The 26634-nt window shown below is 42.0% G+C and overlaps 1 protein-coding gene across 1 annotated transcript; it reads right to left on the bottom strand.

Moving 5' to 3' along the window:
* Window positions 1-987: 987 nt before the first annotated feature.
* On the bottom strand, window positions 988-14869 carry PCK2 (phosphoenolpyruvate carboxykinase 2, mitochondrial). Its single transcript, XM_063454905.1, has 10 exons — window positions 14654-14869; window positions 6903-7154; window positions 6186-6370; window positions 5782-5985; window positions 5471-5658; window positions 5226-5388; window positions 4484-4702; window positions 3972-4109; window positions 2478-2573; window positions 988-2246 (listed from the first exon to the last, which is right to left on the bottom strand). Exons 1-10 carry the CDS (start codon window positions 14680-14682, stop codon window positions 1792-1794), a joined length of 1929 nt encoding a protein of 642 aa, XP_063310975.1. The 5' UTR covers window positions 14683-14869; the 3' UTR covers window positions 988-1791.
* Between the last annotated feature and the right edge of the window lie 11765 nt (window positions 14870-26634).

Genomic DNA, 26634 nt, shown 5'->3' with positions numbered 1-26634 from the left:
ACCGATCATCTGCTCGTACTACAGATAAGGTTTAGATAGCCGGCACAGCTATCTAAACACTGATGTAAGATGATTTGTCAGCTGACTCATGTTCAAGAGAAAGGAATGTAGTGATTGTGGTGTAAAGAAACTATGGGCGCCATTCCATAGATAAATATATTTTTTTATTTTTGCAAAATCATTTTTCAGTGGTTTGATAAAAATAAATAAAGAGGGCTCTCCCCAGCATACAGAGATTGGTTTAGCCCTGCACTCCCCACCAATCAATTCATAAATAAGACTTTGAATTTTACATTTTACAAATATTTCCAGTGTTTTTATTACCTTACTTACCTCGTTTCATCCATCCAAAGCTGTCATGATGATTAATTTGTGGGTAGCTGTCCGTTTTCCTTCATCGCACCTTCTACCAGATTTCCTCTATTTGATAAGCAAAAGAACATTTTCCAAAGAAGGTCACAGATAGTCTTATGATGCCGATGTACTGTCTTCATCACCAGCACATTTATTTTTCAAATATGTCTGATTGCACTTCATTCATCTCCCACCAGGCTATATAACAAGAGACCATTTTCTTGTCCACCTGTCTGTGTTTTGCTTTTCTTTTAATGGTGTTTGCACAGCCCACATGTAAATATTGGCAGCATACCAGTTTAGGAGAGAGGGATGCTGGGAGGAAAGAAACAATGCTTCTATTGCATACACAGTATTTTAGTTGAACGCAACCAAAAGTACCCATGACAGGTACACTTAAAAGTACATTAAAAACTACATTTTTTGTTGCTCCTTAGTCAAGCAACTGTTTTTATATAAATGGTCATCACAAGAGGATCAGTTTTATTACAAGTTGAGTGGACAACCTTTTGGAACTTCCATTTCAAAGACTGCTTTGTAAGGCATTTTTAAATTATATAGTACTGGCGATGGACACAATCGCCACTCTACACACAAACCCGACCCAAAAGTACAAACAATTCGACACATGTGCCATTAATAAAAGAAACACAAAAAGAAAGCAGTTTATTTGCATATAAAAAAGACAAAAGAAAAAAATAAAAATTCCTGAGGTCACCTCCCCTCTAAATAAATGTCAGAGGGACCGGCTGTTCTTTGGTTACTTTAAGACACATGGGGTCATGCACAAAACTAGCAAGTGTGAAGAACCACAAGTTTTAAGACTGAACAAAACCTAAATTTTTACAATTCAGCTGCTTTGTCCTTTAATTTCTAAGCACTTTATCAGTTCTCCACCCTCCCTACTTTAGTGAAACCCTTACAGTATTAATCAAATATCCCCAAGCTCAAGTTTGTGCCTCCAATGGCTTTTAACGCGCAGTTGATCGTGAAACAGTACTGTCTGCAGTTTGAGATATATTCCGTGCTTGAAGGCAAGCAGCCAAATAGTGTTAAGAACCAATGTGCATTGTTAAAACCTGCAGAATTAATAATGTAATGCCGTTTAGGTAAGAATAAATGGTGAATGTGTTACAGATTGCCCTGTATTCCAATTCAGTGATAAAGGTCCCACAATGTTTACTGGTGAGTGGAAGGCCTGCCCACTACACTGAATAAAAAGTGGTTCTGATAATGGATCCCCATTTTCTTTATTTACAAACTATGCCCTGGACCCCAGAACATTATTTATTGAGTGAAATAAGGCACTAACGATCCCACTTGTGACGTGAGACAGGAAGAAAGGAACAACGGTGTCCAATTCATAACCAGGCACTTGTACCCTCTGAAGTCAAAAGCAGTTATCCCATTGCTCTTCCCTTTAACTAGTGAACACCCTCACATATGGCTAACTCTATCTTCCAGCCCCTGTAGCTCTTGCATGATTTGTGGCGGCAGGTCATCAGTCACTTGCTCAGACAGATAACGACCCACCTCCTGCACTTCCTTCTCCCAGAATCCTTTGGGGAGTGAAAACAGTTGTTCTGTATCAACTCCACCTAAACCCTGTAAGTTCAGAGCCCCCTCTGCAGGAAGATACCCAATGGGAGTTTGAAGGGCACTCTCCTCTCCTTCCACTCTGCGGAAGATCCAGTCGAGCACTCGAGCATTCTCTCCAAAACCTGGCCACAAGAATTGGCCATTATTATCTTTTCGGAACCAGTTGACATGGAAGATTTTAGGAAGTTGTACTCCTTGTCTGTGCTGTAGGCTCAACCAATGAGAGAGGTAATGACCAAAATTATAGCCAAAGAATGGTCTCATTGCAAACGGATCATGCATGATGACTTTACCTGAAAAGAGAGAACAAATCAGGATGCTAAGCAGCAGGGGAAATAAAAATAAATATCAACTACGAAGCAGTGGAAGGAGGAGTTGTTTAATTTCCATTTAATAACAAATCCCAAAAAGAATTAAAGGAGGACAGAAGGTTTTAAAGACAGTGGAAATACAATCTACAGAGATTTAACAAACCAATGTGGAGAAAAGAGAAACATTGATAAATCTAGATGTTTATGGCTCACCTTTGTGCTCTGCTGCTGCTGTGGCCTCTGACCTCATGGAAGCTCCAACAAACACTCCGTGGTTCCAGTTGTAGCTCTGATAGACTAAAGGCACTCCTGCAGCATATGTAAAACATACATTGTAAGCAGCTTTTATTTATATAATTATATCCATTGATTGCTGGGCATTTCTACTGGATGTTACTGCATGTGAAGACTCCTAGGACTCACATGTTAACCCAAGTTATGGTGCAAAGTTGAAAACAGCATAATTGTAGTCTGCTATTGTTCACAAACAAAACTCTAGCAAATTCACTATGCACAAAGCAGGTACCTTTATGGACTTTGACCATTTTCAACAGCTTAAGTCATGGAAACATAGCACAGTGGGCTCATAGAGACTTATACTTCCTAGTTACCATGAACTTAACTTTTCTAAAGAATAATCACACTGATAATTTGAAGGTTTTGGACCATGTTCCACCAACTCCCAGGTTCACTCTTACCAATATGAGGTTTAAAGAAGAGCTCCTCTTGAAAGATCGCAAAAATAAATAAAGTCACCCAAACTATTTCATCTCAATGAAGTGGTCTGGGTGAAGTGATCCTGTCATTTTAAACCTGCCATGTAAAACACTGCCGGTTTGTGGAAATTGTGCTGTTTATATTGCAGAGTTAAATAAACCTCTAATGATTATCCTGACAGCCACTAGAGTTTAAGTGCTACTCATAGCAGCATTTGATTGTAGGAGTGTGGAGTTTGGCAGTGCATGCCTAATTCAAATCCATTGCTTTTCTATAACATGGGTGCAGAAAACGAGGTGAGTAATCTATATTTTATTTAATGTTACTGAGCAAACGAGGTGAACAGTGATCACTTTGCTATAGTCCTGAAATAGCAATTGTTATTTTCGGGTCTGTAAGTTCCCTTCTATATCATGTTGCCATTGGCAGATCTTATAAAGGACAGTAAGCACCATATCATCTAGAATTATTTGAAATGGTTATGGTTCCACGCAAAATCCATTGCCCCCTGTATTCTCCCCACCCATATTGCAAGAACTGCTGTGTGTATCATGCATTAGATGGCAAAAGACAGTCTTAGGAATAGCCCAATTTCTTTCTTGATTATATTTGTTGGAGGTTTACTGAGTTCATGTTTCTCCGTTCTACTGCATTTAATTCAACTTGTGAGCTCACAACTACCCGACTTCCCTCACTCTTTTTATTTGAGTTTGCAGTGCATTTGACCAAATGGTTCCTAATAGAGGCAGATGGGAATATATGGTGGGGATAAGTAGGGGAATGGGTAAAAGGGCAATTGTTATCTGAAGCTTTATGTGTGGGAAGGAGGGGAACTGTTGGCTCAAGTAGTCAGATGCAACAATTAAGGAAACCAGAAGATGACAGTGGGCTCTAATAAGGGAATTTTGAATATCATATTGCTGTGATTTGTAGATGTAAACTAACAGAATGTGCAGTAAATCAGGTGTAATGCATTATGCTTTGTCTCACCCTCTGGTCTTCGTCCACCGAATATGATAGCATCTATAGGGACACCTTCAGGTGACTCCCAGTCTTCATCCATAATTGGGCACTGAGCAGCAGGAGCGCAAAAACGAGAATTGGGGTGAGCACTGGGTTCTTTGTCACCTGCACAAAAGGGAATGGTCCTCTACAATTAACATGAGAACCCACACAAACAAAAAAGAAAGAAAAATACCACAACCCAAAACAGGTCTGTTTGTTTGAAAATAACTTTGTAAAATGAATAATTATGCTATGTACTCTTAAAAATCAACCATTAAAAATAGACATTTAGCGTAAACAAAACCATAAATGTCTTATCTGTTTCTGGGTTTTAAGCACAAATTGCTATATTCAGAAACACGTGTCTGTTTCCCATGAAACTATGCAGTGTAAACTTTACAGAGGGAAAGGACACAGATCATGCCATTTAATTCATTGTTTTAAGTACCAAATGTAGGTATATAGCCCTTTCTGACATGGTTAAAATAATTTCTTACCTGGTTTCCATTGCTTTCCCAGCCAGGAAGTGACAGTTACTCCTGGTGGCAGTGGTTGATCCAGCCCTTCCCAATAAACTCCGCCATCGCTGGTCTCAGCCACATTTGTAAAAATGGTGTTGCTTTCAGCTGTGCTCAGAGCATTAGGGTTTGTCTTTGCTGACGTCCCAGGGGCCACCCCAAAAAATCCATTTTCTGGGTTAATAGCACGGAGACGCCCTATCATAAGGAGAAAATGTTACGGTGGAGTAAAATAATATAAATCACCATACAATTTCACCACAAAGTACTTCACCTGCTACTACATCCATCCACACCAAACTCAAACACTCTGCCGTACCAAAAGTAATGCCACCACTTAATATGCATACCAACACACACTCTCTGCACATAAAAACCTCAAACAAACCCTCCCACCCAAAAAACTCTAATACTAATCAATTCCTCAGATTCAAGTATTGCACAATGTCTGAGAAGCATAGTCCCTTATATAAATTATGCAAATTAATATCTGCTAAACACAAAATGTTTACACACAAACCTTTACATACCCTCTCTCAATATGGAACACGAAATATATATGTTCTTAAAAAAACACACAGGAGTTCTCTATTATCACCTCTTTTACAAGCCTTTCTTCTTCAATCAAATCTATATGTGAGCATCACTTTCATCCACATTTTTCTTTTCCTTACAACATGTTTTTAAGAACCCCAGTTACTCTAGATCATTTGCCTCACACCTTGACTATCAAATTTCATCCAGGCGATATCATCGCCGACACACTGGACCTTCCAACCAGGTAAAGACGGACGCATCATTGCAAGGTTAGTTTTTCCGCATGCACTTGGGAAGGCAGCTGCAATATATCGTTTCCGACCAGCAGGATTTGTGATCCCCAAGATCTGGAATACAGGAGAGGGAGAGTAAAAATAATCCTTTGAATTAGAAAGCTGTATTAAAGGAAGCTGTTAACTTTGGACTCACCAGCATATGTTCAGCCAACCATCCCTCATCCTTGGCTATGCGAGAAGCAATGCGCAAAGCAAAACATTTTTTCCCAAGCAGAGAGTTTCCTCCATATCCACTGCCAAACGAAATGATTTCACGGTTGTCAGGAACATGGGCAATAAGAGTCTTCTCAGGATTACAGGGCCATGCATTGACCAATGGGGCTACAAAAGCATATATTGCATAAATGAATACAAAATAATTATTTACTTTCATATTTCTGCAAATGTATCCAGCCAAACCCTGATGTGAGTATGGCAAAGAGTTACCACTAAAGTTGGCTATACCTTTCAAAGGGAGGGGTTGTCCAACAGAGTGTAAACATTTCACAAAGTCTCCACCTTCCAAAGCCTCTAGAACCGGCGTGCCCATCCTTGTCATTATGCGCATGCTGGCAACTACATATGGTGAGTCTGTAAGCTGCACTCCATACTTAGACAGAGGAGATCCGACAGGACCCATACTGAATGGAAGCACATACATAGTCCGACCTGATGAAAGAGGAGAAATATTAACGCTAGTAAGACGATAAAGAGACAAGCAAAATTGTCTCAAGTCTCTATGATTGTAAATAGGCAACAACAAGAGGAATGAAATCTGTAAGGAGAACCATGAGAGAAAACAAAACAAGGAATTGGCAGAAGATAAAGTCTGAGGGCATCTAGCAAAACAGTACAGAGGGTATTCAGACCTTTCATACATCCTGGAAAACGCTCGTTCTTTGCTCTTTCAAATTCTTGTGGCGCCATCCAGTTTCCAAGTTGCCCTTTGACACCTGATGCAGGAATTGGCACTGTGTCCCTCTGCTTCTCTGTGACAATCACAGTTTTACTCTCAACTCGTGCTACATCCTTTGGATCAGTTCGAGCCAGCCAGCTGTCACAGCAGAAAAATAATTAAAGCAGTGACTGAATACATTTAGGGATTGTGACAATTAAAAGTCATAGAAGGCTTGTAGAGGTACTGGATATCTTTCAATATCACCATTGGGCCTGTGGTGGTACAATGCTCCATAGGTATGGCTCCTTGACAGGTATGGTTCCCAGATTAGAAACCAATGTTCTCCATTTTGTTTTGTTTTCTTTTCTCAAGAGGTCAAGCAAGAACATCCAGTTTGGTAAAGTGGGATTTAAAGCTTTCTCTACATTGGGCATAGCTTGGCTTTGATGACAAAGCTTACTTTGACATTATTCATTCCTTTTATCCATATTTCTCAGTCTGATCTACAGTTAATCCCATATGGGCATTCTTACACAGAATATTATGCTGCTTTCTCTCCTTGAGTTTTGATCAGAGCTGAAGAGACCACGAGTCACTGATGATGGAGCACTATAACAATGAGCAGACGTAAACCATATTGTTCACGGATAGTTATAACAGTAATGGTTTTCTGGCAGAAAGTTCTTACCAGTTGTTGTACTTGCTTAGTTTCTTTATCATCCCCTCCTGTTGCAGTACAGTGAGTATGGTATCATTCTCTGCTGCAGACCCATCACAGACGTGGATGTTTTGGGGGTCACACAGCTCTGCTCCTCGCACCACAAATTCTCTGACAGCAGGTGGAAGACGTCCCATCTGCTCACTCAGGGCCTTTGCATGTGCCCTTCGGCATGTTGCTCTTTGAGATTCCACCCATCTTTTAACCGTTCGTGAGCAGGGCCTGCCAAAGAGAAATCATTAAAAAAAAATTTTTTTTTTTTTTAAAAAGCCATCAAATACACTAGTATGTAAAATAAATTAAAACAAATAGATAAAAAGTGAACACTCCAAAATACACACATAAACTGTGCCTGAAGATTAAGCCAAGGCACACACACACAAGCGACTTGAACTTTGCACCACAATTATTATTATAAAAATAGCAACAGTAACTTCCATTCAGACCACAAACCTCCTAGTGATTTACACAAACATACTATAGGCAGGAATGGCGGACACTGGCCTCTCATCTTCATTTTCTTTATTTATCTAGCTAATCTGAAAAAATAACAGTAGTGCAACAATAGGCTCTCCACCTGCTGTGTTTTCCATTTAACAAGTGTCTCAAGTAGCAGGACATAGTTCGTCCTCTGTGACCCATTGCAAAATTTGACTCACCCCACATTATTCCACTGAGGTGTTAACCACAACAGCTAAGACATGCTGATAGACAGTCATGCAAGCTGTCTGCTGACTATTAAAATATTCTTACCTGCTGCTCATTTCTTACATTTCTTGTGGTTTAGAATCACCTAGTTCTGATAATGTCACATAGATGGATTTCTATGAGATTAGGTAATTAGTGCGATAGCAGTATTATCAGAACTATTCACCATGCCATAATTGGCAAAAATTCAGTGCAACATTTATGTAAATGAAGCAGACATTTTGTTGTTGTGTTAATGATTAATAACCATATGATCGCCTGGTTAATTGGAGATATAATAACCTGCTAAGGAGTGTGGTTGTAAACTGATTCATGAAAATAAAACGGTATATCACTGTCACACATTAACAGCCAAACACTCCATAAACAATCAATGGCCAATGTATTATTAGTTTTATTTGTCCATTACTACAAACTAAACTGAAAGAATGTGACTATCACTCTATATCTAAATGATGCAAGATATTGCTCGAACAATCTTTATAGTGAGTTAGATGTGTGTGGGCTGTCTTCAGTTCTTCTCTGGGGGGGGGGGGGGTTTCAGTCCAGTCTCTTTAGTTTACATAGAATGACCTGATAAGGAAAAACATCCTGGAAATGGAACTTACGTGGGTAAAATTGCTATTAAGTGATATCAGAGGAGAATAGGTAGCTGTCACATGACAGTAATATACTGAAGGGCATCTAGAACTCAAGACACTGAACCTTGATGTGGAACATCTACTACTGTATAAAGCCATACTGGGTACCACTATTACCAACTAGGAATATGAGAATGTGAGGCTACAATGAGCGTGCAACCACCAAACATTCTACTGAAGATGTTGCTAGTGTGATGGATGGTAAGAATATGATGTAAAATGTATATATTCCAAGTTTAATCCTGCCTTTTGTCTATGATACAGGCTACTGGTGGTGGGGTAAACAGGTGTGGAACGTTTTCTTAGTTACCTGATGTCAAACATGAATAACTCATGTTGCAGACCACATGCATTCCTTTAAAGATAAAGTCTACCCATGCCCATACTGATACTACCTGTTATGAAGGACATACATGACCATGTTGATTACTTCACTTTACTCCAGTCCTCAAGAGTTGATCCAATATCGCACTTCCCCCCAATTTATTTTGAAGCTACGTTTATGGAATTAGGATTTATCCTGGAGCAATATGTCATTGACACAAGCTGTTTATGGAACTTGGGTCAAGATTGCAGGCCAGCTTTTCAGAGATTTGTTCCTCAATGTATCGTTTTACAGAGATCTATAACGTTCTCAGTCCAGACACTCATATATAAAGCAGAAACATATTCTGCAGTGCTGCTCAATATGTAACTGATTCATACAAAGAAAAGTGACAAAATAAGACAGGAATAACAGGTGACAATGACACTGCTCATATGAGCTTACAGTCGGAGAGTTATATTTACTATATCCATTTGGTATGCATTTATGCAGCCGTAAATGGTTTTGTAGCAAAGAATCACTAGGTTATTTCATCCATCTGAAATAATTAGCAACTATGCAAAAATGCTTTCTAGTTTGAATGTTTAAAGGGACACTATAGTCCCCTGAACAACTTTAGCTTAATGAAGCAGTTTTGGTGTATAGAACATGCCCCTGCAGCCTCACTGCTCAATCCTCTGCCATTTAGGCGTTAAATCCCTTTGTTTATGAACCCTAGTCACACCTCCCTGCATGTGACTTGCATAGCCTTCCATAAACACTTCCTGTAAAGAGAGCCCTATTTAGGCTTTCTTTATTGCAAGTTCTGTTTAATTAAGATTTTCTTATCCCCTGCTATGTTAATAGTTTGCTAGACCCTGCAAAAGCCCTGATTAAAGTTCAATTAAGGTAAATTACATCTGTTTGAAAGTAAAACCAGTTTTTCTTTTCATGCAGGCTCTGTCAATCATAGCCAGGGGAGGTGCGGCTAGGGCTGCATAAACAGAAACAAAGTGATTTAACTCCTAAATGACAGTGAATTGAGCAGTGAAATTGCAGGGGAATGATCTATACACTAAAACTGCTTTATTTAGCTAAAGTAATTTAGGTGACTATAGTGTTCCTTTAATTAAAATACTCAGTTAATAATCTATGAAGTGTTCTTGAAAACAAATGGAATACATTTCAAACAATGAGCACATTATAAGGCCCATTATAATTAATAATAATAATGCAACTCAAGCAGTAGAACCAGACTCTATGCTCAATGTGCATAATTCCAGGTGTTTGAGATACAAAAGGACAGTCTTAATATGGTGTTCTGTCACATCGTCTTATTTACTTCCTTTGATATCCCCAAATTCATGGCAAGCATTACGCTAAAATGTACTCACGTTGCTTACACAAAAGGGCATTAATCCTATCGCAAGAGCACATTCATGGCATGCCCACCATTCTGCTCCCTCACAAATTAGATCCCCCAATTCTTCAAAGTATTTAATTGGTGGATATACAGACAGAAATATGTGGACAAACTGACAAACACACATACTGATGCAGATAACCTAGATACTAGGCACTTTAAGAATTGTTTACTAAATGTCAAATTTACTTTAAATGAATCACTCTCACAATTTGAAAACTCAAATTCTGACTGAATTTACAAAACGTGCTGCCATTTGAATTGAATAACAATACTGATTTATTTTAATTAGCCCTAAATTAGGGCCAAGCCTCTCCAGAAATAGTTCCAGAAGTAATCCAGAATTGTACTATCTATCTTTGAAAGGGACTTGGGACTTTTGTGAAAAAATGTGTATTAGAAAATAATTATATAAAATAATGTCATAACTATCATAATTATTTTGTAATACACCTTTTTTTGCGAAAGTTCCAAGAGTGCATTCTTTCATTGGTATATACCTCTATTGCTGAGAACGCACCTGGGCAAAATATTGGATCATAAGCTATTGCTGTGAGTGCCAGATCTTTGGGTTTATATATACGTAGGGTAAGGTTATTCACTAAACAAATAATTGTGGAATTAAAGAAGATTCCCCACCTCAAATTTTGTATATTTTTCTGTCCCCTATTTTCAGTGTTGTGGACATGAAATAGCTATTTAACCTTACGGACTTTTCTTTCTGGTAGCTTTAGAATGTTAACTGGCTTACATTGTTGTGCCCCTTAAAGGGGAACTGTCACATCTCTCTGCAAATTACACCATTGAAAAAAATCACCAAAAACTTTGTTAATGTTTTTAAGTGATGCTCAGTTTTCCTTCAAATTACCTTCAAAAGATTCATTAAATGACAACACAACCCAGCTCCGTTTAGGCATAGCCAGGGCACGCATTGCAAATGAGGGGAACTAGAAACATTGTTTCATTCTGTATGCTTTAGCTATGCTGACTGCCAGGCGCATTGGACATAACAAGGGAGCAAGGACAGAGGTACCCAGTTGGCATAACAAGGGAGCAAGGACAGAGGTACCCAGTTGGCATAACAAGGGAGAAAGGACAGACATACCCAGTTGGCATAACAAGGGAGCAAGGACAGAGGTACCCAGTGGCATGACAAAGGAGCAAGAACAAAGATACCCAGTTGGCATAACAAGGGAGAAAGGACATAGGTACCTAGTTGGCATAACAAGGGAGCAAGGACAGAGATACCCAGTTGGCATAACAAGGGAGAAAGGACAGAGGTACCCAGTTGGCATAACAAGAGAGCAAGAACAGAGGTACCCAATGGCATAACAAGGGAGAAAGGACAGAGGTACCCAGTGGCATGACAAAGGAGCAAGAACAGAGATACCCAGTTGGCATAACAAGGGAGAAAGGACAGAGGTACCTAGTTGGCATAACAAGGGAGCAAGGACAGAGGTACCCAGTTGTAGGATAAAGAGGTGTTTATGGCTAACTTTCATTTTCACGATATATATCACTCCATATCTGTTGAAAACAAAGGCACAATTATATATAATATTAAGAATTATAGGAAGTGACAGTTCTATTTTAATGCAAAAGTCATCTGTTTAGGGGCTTTCAATTCTATGAGCCAAGCCCAACAGTGCAGGGCTAGCTCATTAGCTGAGAGTGTCAGCTTCCACTCTCCTTTAGGCTGTAGAGGAAGAGTAAAATGGCACCCGGGGAACCTCCATTCTAAAATGGTACTCGAGATATAGGGCTTAGTGGTTAAAGTGCTTGGGGTGTTGCTTTAGTTTGAGAACATTCTGAGTTTAATGAAAATCCCTTATAGCGAATTGTAAGATAAATTGAGGAGTACCAATAGGTAACAGACACTGTGCCATGAATCGCTTTCAAAAAGAAAATCCATTAGATTAAACTGTAACTTGAAAACAGATCTGATTTTAAATAGAATACAATTGTGGTGAATTTCAGAAGTGAACTTTCAACATGTTTTGAAAAAGGTTACAAGGAACATAGTACAGGACCTACCCTATATTTTCAAGTCAGTATTTGTCAGGTGGAAAAAAAAATCTCTAGGTTTCCTCCTGGTAACATGCAGGTCACAGTGCTGTCTCATTATTTGCACCAGTTTATCTTGTTTTGCTAAACTTTCTAATTACACCTCCACCACTACCCCACCTCTGTGACCTTTAACCCGAACACTGGATATACAGCACGTAGTAAGAATTATGTTCATCTCTAGGCAATGATACATACCTACAGTGGGATGGATATAAACAGAACAGAGTCAAAAATAGATATCCATAATAAATGTTTTCTCTTTCATGCCTCCCCCTTAAAAGTCTGTATACTTGTTTTATCCAGTCCTGATGGATAAATATAGTGTATAGAAAATACAAAAGCCTTGTGCAGACATACTGCAGCCAAAAGAATATTGGGCAATGAATTATAATTATACTTGTACCTATTCAGTAATATACATCTCCAGGATATCACTATATTACCTAGACAACATTGTCTGAGCCTCACAATCTGCAATAAAGAGGCACTGTCACCGTCTAGGGGACTTTGCATAGTTTGCAAAGATTCCTGACAGTGACGTAGCCGCTAGGGGTCTGGTGGCCCGGAAGGGGAAGACACTCAAAGGTGAGTACTACTTACCTGAACTTGTCCCCTGCAGGGGACCACCATTCTCTTTCGTCTGTTCTCTTCAGTTCCTGGCGCTTCAGCTGCCAGGAGCCGATGTCAGTGCTGTCGTCTCGCACATTCGCAAGAGTACAGCAGAGAGGGCTACGGAGTATCCGATGGGATCCTCCATAGACAAGCTAATTTCCCTGCAGCCATCACTGGCAACGGCTGGGTGATTGACACTTCTTGACGGCTGTGGTTCTGCCCAGTGTCATATACTGAGACAAAATAGTCCCACTTTGTCTCTGTATATCTTTTGACTGGGTTTGAATTTCAGTAAAATTCCAACACATCAATATGAGTATTTCATAAAGATTATATCTTGTATTGAGATACTACATTTCCCATGCAGTTCTGGTCTCCACAGTATATCCATTTGATAGGAAGAGCAGAGTTTTATTTCACTATTTCACAGAAGCGCCTCTAGTGGTTGTCCTGCAGAATGACAATGTTTATAACTACAGGGTTAAAAAAAAGGGGGGAAGGGGGGAAGGTGGTTGGAAGGGAGGACATGGCAACACGGGCCACTTCATTGAGATGAAGAGGTCTAGGTGCCTGTAGTTTTCCTCTAAGCAAAGTTTCATTGGGAGAGGGGATGTAATCATTAGGGGCATTAGCAAAGAAAAACGGAAAGATAAACAAAACATGACAGTGCCACTAAATACCTTGAAAATTTAAATTAATTGGAAGTGCAGTTTTAGAAAATGATGCACCCCTGCTCACTTTCCCTCAGTGCTCCTGGGCATTGGGTGGCAAAGCTGCTGATCAGGAGGGAAGGGAACTCTGCCATCCCCATCTCAGCCCTTCCTGGTGATCTATAGTCATAATGCCATATTACACTAGCTAAAATACCAGCACTGTATGAGCCTGCCAAGATAATCTGCAGTCAGTGGAGCACTGTCTGAGCCCGTCCGTATAACCTCTACACATCATGGGTTACATGAGATACAAACTCATCTCTATCTGTTCCGTTCCTAAACTCTCAACCCTAGTAAGAGCAGCAATCCTATTAATATTACAGCTATACGAGCCATTTGCCATGTATCAGCCTGTCCTTTTGTCCACCCACAAGCGGCATTGCTACACTTTCCACAGCGTGTTCCATCAGTGTGTAGGTCACAGTGAATCAGACAGTAACTCAGTGCTATTCAGGTCACACTGAGAGTACATGCTTCCCTTACTGCTCAGCTCTGGCACAATACACATGGTTTACTCTATCAGTCCTGTATTAAAGGCTCGAAAGCGACCGCATGCACACCATTATTCACCTTCCCCCCAGCTTGCACCCTAATACAACAACAGCACTTCAACATTCACCCGCAGCTTGCACCCTAATACAACCACAGCACCCCAACATTCACCCTCCCCGCAGCTTGCACCCCAACATTCACCATCCCCGCAGCTTGCACCCTAATACAGCTACAGCACCCCAACATTCACCCTCCCCGCAGCTTGCACCTTAATACAACCACAGCACCCCAACATTCACCCTCCCCGCAGTTTGCACCCTAATACAACCACAGCACCCCAACATTCACCATCCCCGCAGCTTGCACCCTAATACAGCTACAGCACCCCAACATTCACCCTCCCCACAGCTTGCACCCTAATACAACCACAGCACCCCAAACATTCACTCTCCCCACAGCTTGCACCCTAATACCACCACAGCACCCCAACACTCGCTTTTTTTTTTTTTAGCAACATGCACCCAAAAATCACCCTTCTAGCAACGTGCACCCTAACATTCACCCTTCTTGTAACATGCACTCCGAAAGACACCCCAAGCAGAATACACCCCAACATTCACCCCTAGCAATCTGCACCCCAAAACATAACCTAGCAGTATGCACCCCAACATGTATCCCTCTAGTAACATGAGGTCCAACACTCCCCCCACAGCATGTACCCCAACATTGTCCCTTCCAGCCCCTCACTCCTCAGCACTCACCCCACAGCTCGCAGGTAGAAGGAAGGCATGCCAGCGGCAGGAGAGAGCTAGGAGCCGGTCAGAGGGACTCTGCGGACTGTGACAGAGGAAGGGGTGCACAAATACACAGCCAGGGGAGGGGCAAGGGGTAGGGAGACCAGAGGAGGGGCAGGGCAACAAGGAGCCCGGGCTAAGGGTGGAATTGGACCAAAGGTCTGATCTTGTTTGCTTGTACGTGTGTTACATCCTGTATCTCTATCACAGCGCACACACCCCCTGTCACCGTGTCACCCGCCTGCTGCCCTCCACCCCCTCCACATGTCCCTAACTTCCTAGAATAGCCGGCACTTCTCTAGCTGCCCATTGGCTGGTGGAGGGACTGGCCCGACAAGCCCCCCAGGCCAAGCACCACCCCCCACCAGGCGAAACGTCTACCCTAGCAGCCAGGACTCCCTCAGTCATCACCCCCCTGCCAGAGATGCAGGCTCCTCCCCAGCTGATGTAAGAACAAACTAGTCTTAAGAGAGATACTAAAACTCACCCCCTCCCCCACCATGAAAAACGCCAACAAAACATATCAATCACACTGACAAGATATGGACATTCTAAAAACAAAATACACACGGGTACATATCTAGATTGGCATCCTATAAAGAACCAGGCTATGTTAGATATGTTATGTCACTATAGTTACAATAGGGATGTTCATTAAAGGAACGTTTCAGGCACCATAACAGATTCATCAGAATTCATTTGGTATGGTGTGAAGAGATTCCCATGTGCCACCTTGAATCAGGATGCCTCTGGCAGGGGCACCGCTAAAAAAATGAAAGCATCAACTGACACTCTCAGCCTCTCAGTAACTCTCCATTCACTAAACTTTTTGATAAAATTATCTAAGTTTTTTAAGCCATTTTGTGAATGGCAAGTTATTGAAAGGCTGTCCCTGTCCGAGACTTTCTGGTTCAAGCCTCAAACCATGATGAAAAAAACTAGGCAGAGAGCAAGCACCAAATTCAACACTTTGGGGTTTAATGATTCATTGACAGTTTAACCCCTTAAGGTAATCCGGCATCTGGGGACCTCTGTGCACTATAACAACTTCATTCTGGTTCCCAGAGTGCCCCTTAAATACTTAGATGATCATACATATACATTTTTATATTTAAAGGACCACTATAGGCACCCAGACCACTTCAGATTAATGAAGTGGTCTGGGTGCCAGGTCCAGCTAGGGTTAACCCTTTTTTCTATAAACAGCAGTTTCAGAGAAACTGCTATGTTTATATTTGGGTTAATCCAGCCTCTAGTGGCTGTCTCATTGACAGCGGCTAGAGGCGCTTGCGTGCTTCTCACTGTGAAAATCACAGTGAGAAGACGCCAGCGTCCATAGGAAAGCATTGTGAATGCTTTCCTATGAGACAGGCTGAATGCGCGTGCGGCTCTTGCCGCGCATGCGCATTCAGCCGAATAGGAGGAGAGGAGGCGGAGAGAAGGAGGAGAGCTCCACCCCCAGGCGCTGGAGAAAGAGGTAAGTTTAACCCCTTCCTCTCCATCCAGCCCGGCAGGAGGGGGTCCCTGAGGGTAGGGGCACCCTCAGGGCACTATAGTGCCAGGAAAACGAGTATGTTTTCCTGGCACTATAGTGGTCCTTTAATTTTTTAATCTGCATCTTCAATAAACTATTAGCAAAAATAAAATAAAAGTTTAAGCTTATGCATGTCCTACAAAGTGTTAAACCATTACAGTAGCAGTTTCATAGACAGGGTTTTCACTAAAGTGAGAACTCAGAGTGAATTTCAAATGTAAAGAAAATAGCCAAACTTGAAAAATGTTATATCCCCCCCCCCCCCCTCCTAAAAACAAACAAACAAAAAAACACTTAGAACAACATGTTTGTATTCCTGATATTATGGTGTTCCTTTAACTCTAAAATTCTCACTTTAGTAAATAAACCTTCTCTGAGTTTGTTTGAAAAAGTTACCAGGCCCCTTCAACCTTGGCTTGCCAATCAAGGCTTTTAAAGCCTTTATTTTCTGGTTGCCATCTTCTTAGCTAGGTATGATACCCCTAATGATGTCTGCTATATGGTGAAGGGCCACATCCAAACTATTTCTAATTTAGAGCAGGCAGTGCACATGGATATGCATTATGCATCTGCTGCACAGTTAATTGTCCAAGACCATGCACAAACTGATCAGCTAAACTCAATATGCCCTGAGATCATTTTTCTAATTCCAAATACTCTTTTATGATACCAGGGCTTATGACTGCATTGTAACTTCTCAGTTGCCTGCATAGTGGCTTTTAATTCTTAACTTGGCTGCAGACAGTCAGAGAAACTGCAAACAGGTATTGATATCATTACTATATGTCTGCCTAGGTGTCCTCGCCTTCTAATGTAAGTTGTTTTGTTGTTCAGATCATTCAGTGCTGCCTACTTTTTCTGCAGTGAGGGGGTATGGCAAAACATCTTTTTAAAGCAAAAACTATAAATTTCCACAGCTGTCACTTGGATAGGCTGTGGGATTATGGCATCTTCTTGCATTGTGAGTGTTTTTCTATGGAGAATCCTTCTGTCACGTACTCTCATACATGTGTTTTTCACCTTTTTACATGCTTGTTTATTAACCCTTTAAATACAAGAAACCAATAGCTTGAGAACAGCTCCAACACTCAAAGTGTTAAAGGACCACTCTAGTGCCAGGAAAACATACTCGTTTTCCTGGCACTATAGTGCCCTGAGGGTGCCCCCACCCTCAGGGACCCCCTCCCGCCCGGCTCTGGAAAGGGGAAAAGGGGTAAAACTTACCTTTTTCCAGCGCTGGGCAGGGAAATCTCTGCCTCCGATCCTCCTCCGTTCCGCCCCGTCGGCTGAATGCGCACGCGCGGCAAGAGCTGCGCGCACATTCAGCCGGTCGCATAGGAAAGCTTTTACAATGCTTTCCTATGGACGCTTGCGTGCTCTCACTGTAATTTTCACAGTGAGAATCACACAAGCGCCTCTAGCGGCTGTCAATGAGACAGCCACTAGAGGATTTGGGGGAAGGCTTAACCCATTAATAAACATAGCAGTTTCTCTGAAACTGCTATGTTTATAAAAAAAATGGGTTAACCCTAGCTGGACCTGGCACCCAGACCACTTCATTAAGCTGAAGTGGTCTGGGTGCCTAGAGTGGTCCTTCAAAGATTGCCTGTTCCAGTAACTGTTATGGGATAGAGAGGGGATGTGATGTTTTCAATAAAGACACACACAGTTTGTTTGTTGGAATTTAAAGCCTATTCCAACTAAGATCAGGTGTATAGATATAGTAGCCAAAAGGGTTATTTGTCTTATTCTAATGTTGATGATTATCTTGCATACTAAACACTTGTATTAGGACATTTTCATCTTTATATAATAAACATTCTTATAACTATTACATTCCCTGGCTTACTAACTTTGGAATGTGTATGGTACCTGATTTTCACATTTGTTTAACAAACATTGTTACATTTGTCCCCAACTGTGATTCATATCCAAATACTCTCTATTAAATATCAGAATCTCCACATGCATTTGTTTCCTCCTCCTTTAGGAGCTAAAACCCAGCCTATTGGTAAGTATTTTTGTGACGTGAGAGAGAGCAGCGCTCTCTTGCATCGTATCTTGGACTGGTGCCTTATTCATGGCCCAGTTCCGGTGTCTTCCTGCCTCTCAACTTTGTCTTTTCACTGATTACTCCCCTGTGTCTCCTTTTCCCATTTTCCTCTGGCTCAACTTCCCCCTGTGTTTCTTACCTCCAATGTTTCACTTACCATATCTCTTTTTCACTGTTAGCCAGGCCTATACACATACTTTAGATAACTGAGCGTGTGAATAATAACCCAAAGATTTTGGTTTCTACTTTCCCTAGGCTCTCAAAGATGCAGGACACTATCTGCAATAAGGAGGACTGTTGGGAGGTATACATACACTGAGCACCCAAACATTATGGCATGACTCTAGAAAAGTATACTGAGTAAACAGCATGTGTTTATTCAGCCCAGACAGACATTCGATAGCACTCTAACTCTCCTTGCTGGAATCAATGCTTTCAGCACCTTAGACATTTGCACTTTTTATGCTTGTGTACTTGTATCAGTCAGCAGTTTATATCAGGCCTGTTAAACATTATTTAAATAAGTCTAGCACTTTACCTGCATGCCAAAGGTCATTTTTACTTGGCAGGATTTTTATTCGTTTGTTTTACACTCTCACAGTTTTTTCTATTGGGTCTCTGAATTTGGGCATTGGAAACCGGTTTTGTGCCAAATCTGTTGGAGCTTATTTTGTATCAATATATGTCCTTGTAACAGGGAACATTTATAGTAGGTGTGCTGCCAAGTGATTTATACATGCATAGTTTCTTCTTTATTCTTTAAGTATGAACTTTTTATATTTCAAGAGTAAACCTTAAAAAACCCAAACAACTGCACTGCAGCATCCAACCCGGGGCGGTATTATCCAACATGACTCACTCACCTGCTCATGTCCAGAATACCCATTTTTAGTTTAGTTTGGCAGCATTATACTCAATAACATTCGATTGGACCGTGTTTAATCGAGTTCTGTTTCTGCTACTGCAGAGAGACAGAGATAATTGCAAGAATGCCATACCCGTGTATGCAGTCTGATATTTATATATATACACATACACTCACACACATTAAAACCAGCTGCCTAATATCGTGTATTTTCCCCTTGTCCAATTCCAGCGCCGTTGCAGAGCGTGAGGACATTCAGCGTCAGTTAGGCGACCTTTAATGTCAAGTAAATCCTGTAAAATCATGGAAGCGCCTCTAGTGGCTGTCTGGTAAACAGCCCCGGGAGGCTGTCTTAGTAGTGCAATAACCAAATACAGAAATGTACAGATACACCAAAACGTGGATAAAACACACACTTAGTGGGCAATAGATAGAGAAAAAAACTCCAGAACAATTACCCTTGTACTACAAGTACTGTAGATAAGGACTCCTCACAGTCCTCAAAATGATATGGAAAACAGACAATCTACAATACAATAATAACAGAGAAAAACATAGTGCAATAATGTTGCAACAATTATAAAGTGGAGAGTAAATGCAATAATCACACTCACAAACCAAAATTGATTGTAAGCGTATCATAAAAAAGGTAGAAACCTCAGGACTTGTGGAACATCATGGCAAATATAGAGGAAAAGAAAAAATAATAATAGTGCAGAGTATCTCAGTCAAAATAGACACTTTAATATAAAGACACACTTACAAGATTGAAGTGAAAAACAGGGGGGCGGGGCCGGACCGCCGACGGGATCAGACACGCTTAGTCTGAGCTCCCGCCTTGGGACCGGGAAAACGGCGCAAACTGGAGGTAAAACCTTCAGAATCATCCACAACGACACTCACCTTGCTCCCCAGATCCTGAGGTACGAGGGGATACCCGCCATGAAGCGCTCCGTGACCCGATGACGGCCCGAGGCGTGAGGAGCTTGAGCCGGGACGAGACGGCCGCTCTCCCGGGTCTCCGGACGGTGTCCGGCGCCCCCCCTCTGGACCGGGGGGGTCATCCCGGTCCGTAAGGGTGCTGAGCAGCTCGCCAAACCAGGCTCCAGTAATCACCCGGACGCGAGGTGGCCACCGCATGGTGCTTCCCAAGATGGCCGCCGCACGACAGGCAGGAACAGCCAGATTAACAACCTTGTCAGCCTGCACCAGGGCGAGGCTGGCGGACTGCACTGCAAATAAAGGTACAGGCCTGGGGCATCACACAGGGGGGCAATATGGTGCGCAAAGATAGAGATCCTATGGAGGACATCATAAAAAGTAATCCCACAGGTGTGAGCAGACCTTGACATAGCCTGCCCCACAGAGACCGGAACATCAAGCCACCCACCCTGTACCCATCCAGCAATAACTTACCCCGCCAGCCTGGACCTAAGCCAGCTTTAGCTTTTCCCCACGATAACAGCATTAATGGACTCCCTTAATGGACTCCCTCAGCAATGTTAAACGTGTTCCCTGACCTCACGACAAGCATCTGACCAGTTTACCCAGCGGACTACGCCCGAGGAGTAACCATATTGGGACTCTCCCTTCGTCCAAGCCAGACACCAGCCGAGAGCGCAGTTGCCCCAGGAAGCGGCCATCGCCTTCCCACTCGGATGCCCAATGGGACTGGAGCCACAGCCGGAGTCCTCGAGCCTCTCGTCCCATTGTCACGGGCGGCGCTGCGCACGGACGGGCCAAACGGCACGCTGAAATGGAGCCTTGCCCGGCTAACATGGGGTGGACATTTTTGAACTAGCGCAGCAAGGTCTAACAGTTTATACTGATTTTGTGTTACGCTTTGTGTCCAAGCAACTCATATCTTGCACTGGTATTTTTAGATATAGCGATAACAGCATTACAGCGAGTGATAACAGTATTTAAGCGAGAGATAACAGTATTTAAGCGAGAGATAACAGTCTTAAAGCGAGAGATAACAGTCTTAAAGCGAGAGATAACAGTCTTAAAGCGAGAAATAACAGTCTTAAAGCGAGAAATAACAGTATTTAGCCATAACATGTTATTATATATAAAATGAGGTTGATAATCATAGGAGATGTTGACGATATGTTATGACGACCCTATCCTGTACAACTCTTGAAAGTCTCCCTCTTTTTTTTTTCTGTACCCCTATAATCACATGCCTCAACAAAAATAAAGAATTAAAAAAAAAAAAAAAAAAAAGGCACATCATATAAAATAGGTTCAATCGCAGGATCCCAACAAACAGGAACAACGGAGAAAACAGCATCCAAAATAATAAATAAATGAAATAAATAAAAACCCTGGGCTATTTAACTAAGTGCAGAGTTTTTATTTTATTTACTTGTTTTTATTTATTTCATTCATTTATTTATTATTTTGGATGCTGTTTTCTCCGGTGTTCCTGGAAAAAACAGCCCTGGGCTATTTAACTAAGTGCAGAGTTTTTATTTTATTTACTTGTTTTTATTTATTTCATTCATTTATTTATTATTTTGGATGCTGTTTTCTCCGGTGTTCCTGGAAAAAATAGCCCTGGGCTATTTAACTAAGTGCAGAGTTTTTATTTTATATACTTGTTTTTATTTATTTCATTTATTTATTATTTTGGATGTTGTTTTCTCCGGTGTTCCTGTTTGTTGGGATCCTGTGATTGAACCTAACTGTGATTGATGTGCCTGTTTTTCACTTCAATCTTGTAAGTGTGTCTTTATATTAAAGTGTCTATTTTGACTGAAATACTCTGCACTATTATTATTTTTTCTTTCCCTCTATATTTGCCATGATGTTCCACAAGTCCTGAGGTTTCTACCTTTTTTATGATACGCCTACACTCAATTTTGGTTTGTGAGTGTGATTATTGCATTTACTCTCCACTTTATAATTGTTGCACATGTTTTTCTCTGTTATTATTGTATTGTAGATTGTCTGTTTTCCTTAGTAGTGCAATGTAAACTTTGCAGTTTCCCTTTAATTCCTGCAAGTTGCGAGGTGGTGACTCCATAGATCATATTTCTTGCTCCAGCACATCCTACGGATGCTCAATTTGATTGAGATTAAGGGAATTTAGAGGCCAAGGCAACACCTTGAACTCTTTGTAATGTTCCTCAAACCATTCTGTAAATTATTTTTGCATGGAGCAGGGTGCATTACCCTGCTGAAAGAGCCCACTGCCATCAGGGAGCACCATTGCCATCAAAGGGTGTACATAGTCTGCAACAATCTCTAGTGTAGTACATGTCAAACTAACATCTACAAGTGAGACGTTGCAGTGAGACGTTGCAGGACCACAGGGGAAAGATATGGGGAGGAGAAATATATCTGGGTGTTGTCGGCATACAGATGGTAGCGGAATCCAAAGGAGTTAATGAGTTTGCCAAGAGAGGCAGTATAAAGAGAGAACAGAAGGCAGGGCTCGAGTCCTGCAGGAACGCATGGGAACGGCGTTCCTGCACTTTTTTCACAGCAGGAACGCCGTTCCCCCTGCAGGCACTCAGGGGGCGGCAAAAAATGCCGCCCCCAATGCCCTGTATTCCCCCTGTCATGGGGGGGGCCACCTGATTGCTCCTCTCTCCCCCCCGGCGGGCGGCTCTCTCCCGGTCACACACGGCGAGGGAGCTGTGTCCTCTCTGCTCCCACTCGCCGCGTGCCGTTTTCTGATGCAGGGAGCCGGAATATGACGTCATATTCCGGCTCCCTGTATCAGCAGACAACCCACGCGGCGAGAGGGAGCAGAGAGGACACAGCTCCCTCGCCGTGTGTGACCGGGAGAGAGCCGCCCGCCGGGGGGGAGAGAGCCGCCCGCCGGGGGGGAGAGAGGAGCAATCAGGTGGCCCCCTTGACAGGTTTCCTAAAAGGTAGGGAGGGTGGGTGGGCAATATTAATAATATTAATTATTTGTATATATGTATGTCTGTGTGTGTCTGTTAGTGTATGTCTGTGTGTGTCTGTTAGTGTATGTGTTTATGTCTGTTAGTGTGTGTCTGTTAGTGTATGTGTGTGTCTGTTAGTGTATGTGTTTATGTCTGTGTGTGTCTGTGTTTATGTCTGTTAGTGTATGTGTTTATGTCTGTTAGTGTGTGTGTGTGTCTGTTAGTGTATGTGTTTATGTCTGTGTGTGTGTCTGTTAGTGTATGTGTTTATGTCTGTTAGTGTGTGTGTGTATGTCTGTTAGTGTATGTGTGTGTCTGTTAGTGTATGTGTTTATGTCTGTGTGTGTATGTCTGTGTGTGTCTGTTAGTGTATGTGTTTATGTCTGTTAGTGTATGTGCGTGTATGTCTGTTAGTATGTATGTGTGTGTATGTCTGTTAGTGTATGTGTGTGTGTGTCTGTTAGTGTGTATGTGTGTCTGTTAGTGTATGTGTGTGTGTATGTCTGTTAGTTTATGTCTGTTAGTGTATGTTTGTGTCAGTGTGTGTGTATGAGTGTACTTACGTCTGTTAGTGTATGCATGTGTATGTTTGCGTGTATGTGCTTCTGTTAGTGTATGCGTGTGTGTGCGTATGAGTGTATGTGCTTCTGTTAGTGTATGCACGTGTGTGCTTCTGTTAGTGTATGTTTGCGTGTATGTGCTTCTCTTAGTGTATGTTTGCGTGTATGTGCTTCTCTTAGTGTATGTTTGTAAGTGTCTGTCAAATCAGTGAGAGTCTGTCATTTAGTGTGTGTGTGACTATTAGTGTGTGTCTGTCAGTGTGTTTGTGTGTGTCTGTCAATGAATTAGTGTGTGTCAGTGAATGTGTGCGTGTCAAATCAGTGACGTCTGTGTGTTTGTCATTGAGTGTGTGTGTTACTGTCAGTGTGTATCTGCCAGTGTGGGTGTCTGTCAGAGAGTGTGCTTAAAGGGACACTATAGGCACCCAGACAACTTCAGCTCATTGAAGTGGTCTGGGTGCAGTGTCCCAGTCCCCTTAAACCTGCAAGTGTAATTATTGCGGTTTCTCAGAAACTGCAATAATTACCTTGAGGGGTAACTCCACCTCTACTGGCTGTCTACCAGACAGCCACTAGAGGGACTTTCGGGTGGTTAGGTGACCAAAAGTCGCCTAACTGATGCTGGACGTCCCCACCCTGTGCATGAGGACATCCAGCATCTGCTAATTACCCATAGGATTTTAACCCCTTCAGTGTTGAGTGGGGGACGGGGGCACTATAGGGAATTATAGTGCCAGGAAAACAGCTTTGTTTTCCTGGCACTATAGTATTTCTTTAAAAGGAGCAGGAAAAGGTGGAGTCTTAAGAGGAAGGGGTGGGTTCTTAATCAAGAAGCGGTGCGCCCTTGCCAGGAAGGGGTGGTAAATTTAGGTTAGGGAGGTGCTCAGGTATAGTCATGCCTATGGCAGCACAAAATTGAAATACACCACTGTGTGAGTGTCTGAGTATGTGTGCGTCTGTGAGTGTATGTGTGTGCACGCGTTAATATATGCATACAAGTGTTTTGGTTTTTTTGGGGGGGGGGGGGGAGGGGCGGGAGTTCCCACACTTTTTTCCCCAGGACTTGACCCCTGACAGAAGGGAACCAAGAACAGATCCTTGGGGGACTCCAACCGAGACAGGGCGAGAGGAGGAGATGTCTTTGCAAAAGGAGACACTGAACGACGTCGGGAGAGATAGGAGGAGAACCACGAGAGGGCAGTGTCACAGAGACCGAGGGATTGAAGAGTTTGGAGAAGGAGGGCATGATCAACAGTGTCAAAGGCAGCAGAGAGGTCAAGAAGAATTAGTATGGAGTAGTGGCCTTTGGATTTAGCCACGATTAGGTCATTTGTAACTTTAATAAGCAGTCTCAGTAGAGTGGAGGGGGCGAAAGTCAGATTGAAGAGGATTAAGGAATGAGTTGGAATTTAGGATGTGAGTAAATACAAGTCTTTCTAGAAGTTTTGAAGAAAAAGGAAGCAGGGATATGGGACGATAGTTAGAAGGGGAAGACGGGTTTAGGGATGGCTTTTTTGGGATGGGTACGACGCTAGCATGCTTAATGGGAGCAGGGACAACACCAGATGAAAGAGAGCAGTTTAGGATGTGTGTTAAGGATGGTACAAGACAAGGGGAGAGAGATCTGATAAGGTGGGAAGGTACTGGATTAAGCGGACAGGTGGTGGGACGAGAGGAGGGGAGAAGCAAAGCCACCTTCTGTTCTGTAGCTGGGGAGGGTAAGGAAGGTACGGTCAATGTGTGGTTGCGAGAGGGAGGAGCAAAGGGAAGAGAATTCTTTCCTTAACTGTTCAATCTTGTCGGTAAAGTAGCATGCAAGGCTATCTGCTGAAAGGTCAGTTTGAGGGGTGGCTTAAGGTGGGCGAAGGAGAGAGTTGAAGGTATTAAAGAGACGCCTGGGATTGCATGAGCATGAACTAACAAGAGAAGAAAAGTAGGATTGTTTAGCAAGGGTGAGGGCTGTGCTATATGAACACAACATAAATTTATAATGGAGGAAGTCTGACAAGGTGCGGGACTTCCTCCAGCAGCGTTCAGCTGAACGGGAGCATCTCTGCAAGTAGCGGGTCGATTTAGTGTGCCAAGGTTGGAGGCACGTCTTCCTTGAGGTGCATCCTGGGAGCGGGGTTGCAGTGCTCAGGGTGGAGGTGAGGGTAGCATTATATGAGGAGATAGCCAGAGAGGGACAGGAGAAAGTGGGGATGAATGAGAGTTTGGAATGGAGATCAGCCATTATATATATAAAATAAAAAAAATAAGATCTTGCTAAAGACCTGCTGGTCAAATTGTCGATTGCTATCACTTGCTTAAATATATATCGTTTTTTAAATCCATTAATTGCTCTCATCTCCTATTTTTTTGTTATATATATATTACAACACACATACTAATGTAGACACATCCACATGCAGACGCACCTTCTCTTCCTTCTTAATATAGCACTGTGACTTACATGTCTCAGGCTGTGTGAGATTGATGGGAGTCCTATTATTATTATTATTGCCATTTATATAGCGCCAACAGATTCCGTAGCGCTTTACAATATTATGAGAGGGGGGATTTAACTATAAATAGGACAATTACAAGAAAACTTACATGAACAATAGATTGAAGAGGACCCTGCTCAAGCAAGCTTATAGTCTGCTGCCTCTATTAATTCTGATATATATATACTAATATGCTTAAAAAAAGACATGCTGTGTTTATTAACTGTCTGGCACCAGCATTCTGTGTGTGCTGGAGTCAGACACCAAATATGCACAAAATTAACATTAGCCAGCTTCTAACCATTGGTCCCAGCTGGATGTGACTGGAGGTGAAGTTACGACTCCAGCAGCAAATGTTTCATAGTGAAACGATGCATCCTTCAGACTTCAGACACTGTGACCACTTCAAATCAGTGAAGTTGTCATGGTTTTTAGAATAACTTTTTAAGTCTAGCAGATATTTAAGTTTTAAGACAGAAACGGGCCAAATAACTGGTCTAACAAGCACTTAATTTTACTTAAGTTGTTGTTGGTTTCAAAAACTCTGTCCTTAT

Source organism: Pelobates fuscus, chromosome 5 (assembly GCF_036172605.1).
Source record: "Pelobates fuscus isolate aPelFus1 chromosome 5, aPelFus1.pri, whole genome shotgun sequence".
Lineage (NCBI taxonomy): Eukaryota > Metazoa > Chordata > Amphibia > Anura > Pelobatidae > Pelobates > Pelobates fuscus.
Note: the sequence above shows the minus strand (reverse complement) of the source record. Positions and strands in the feature narration are given on the sequence as shown.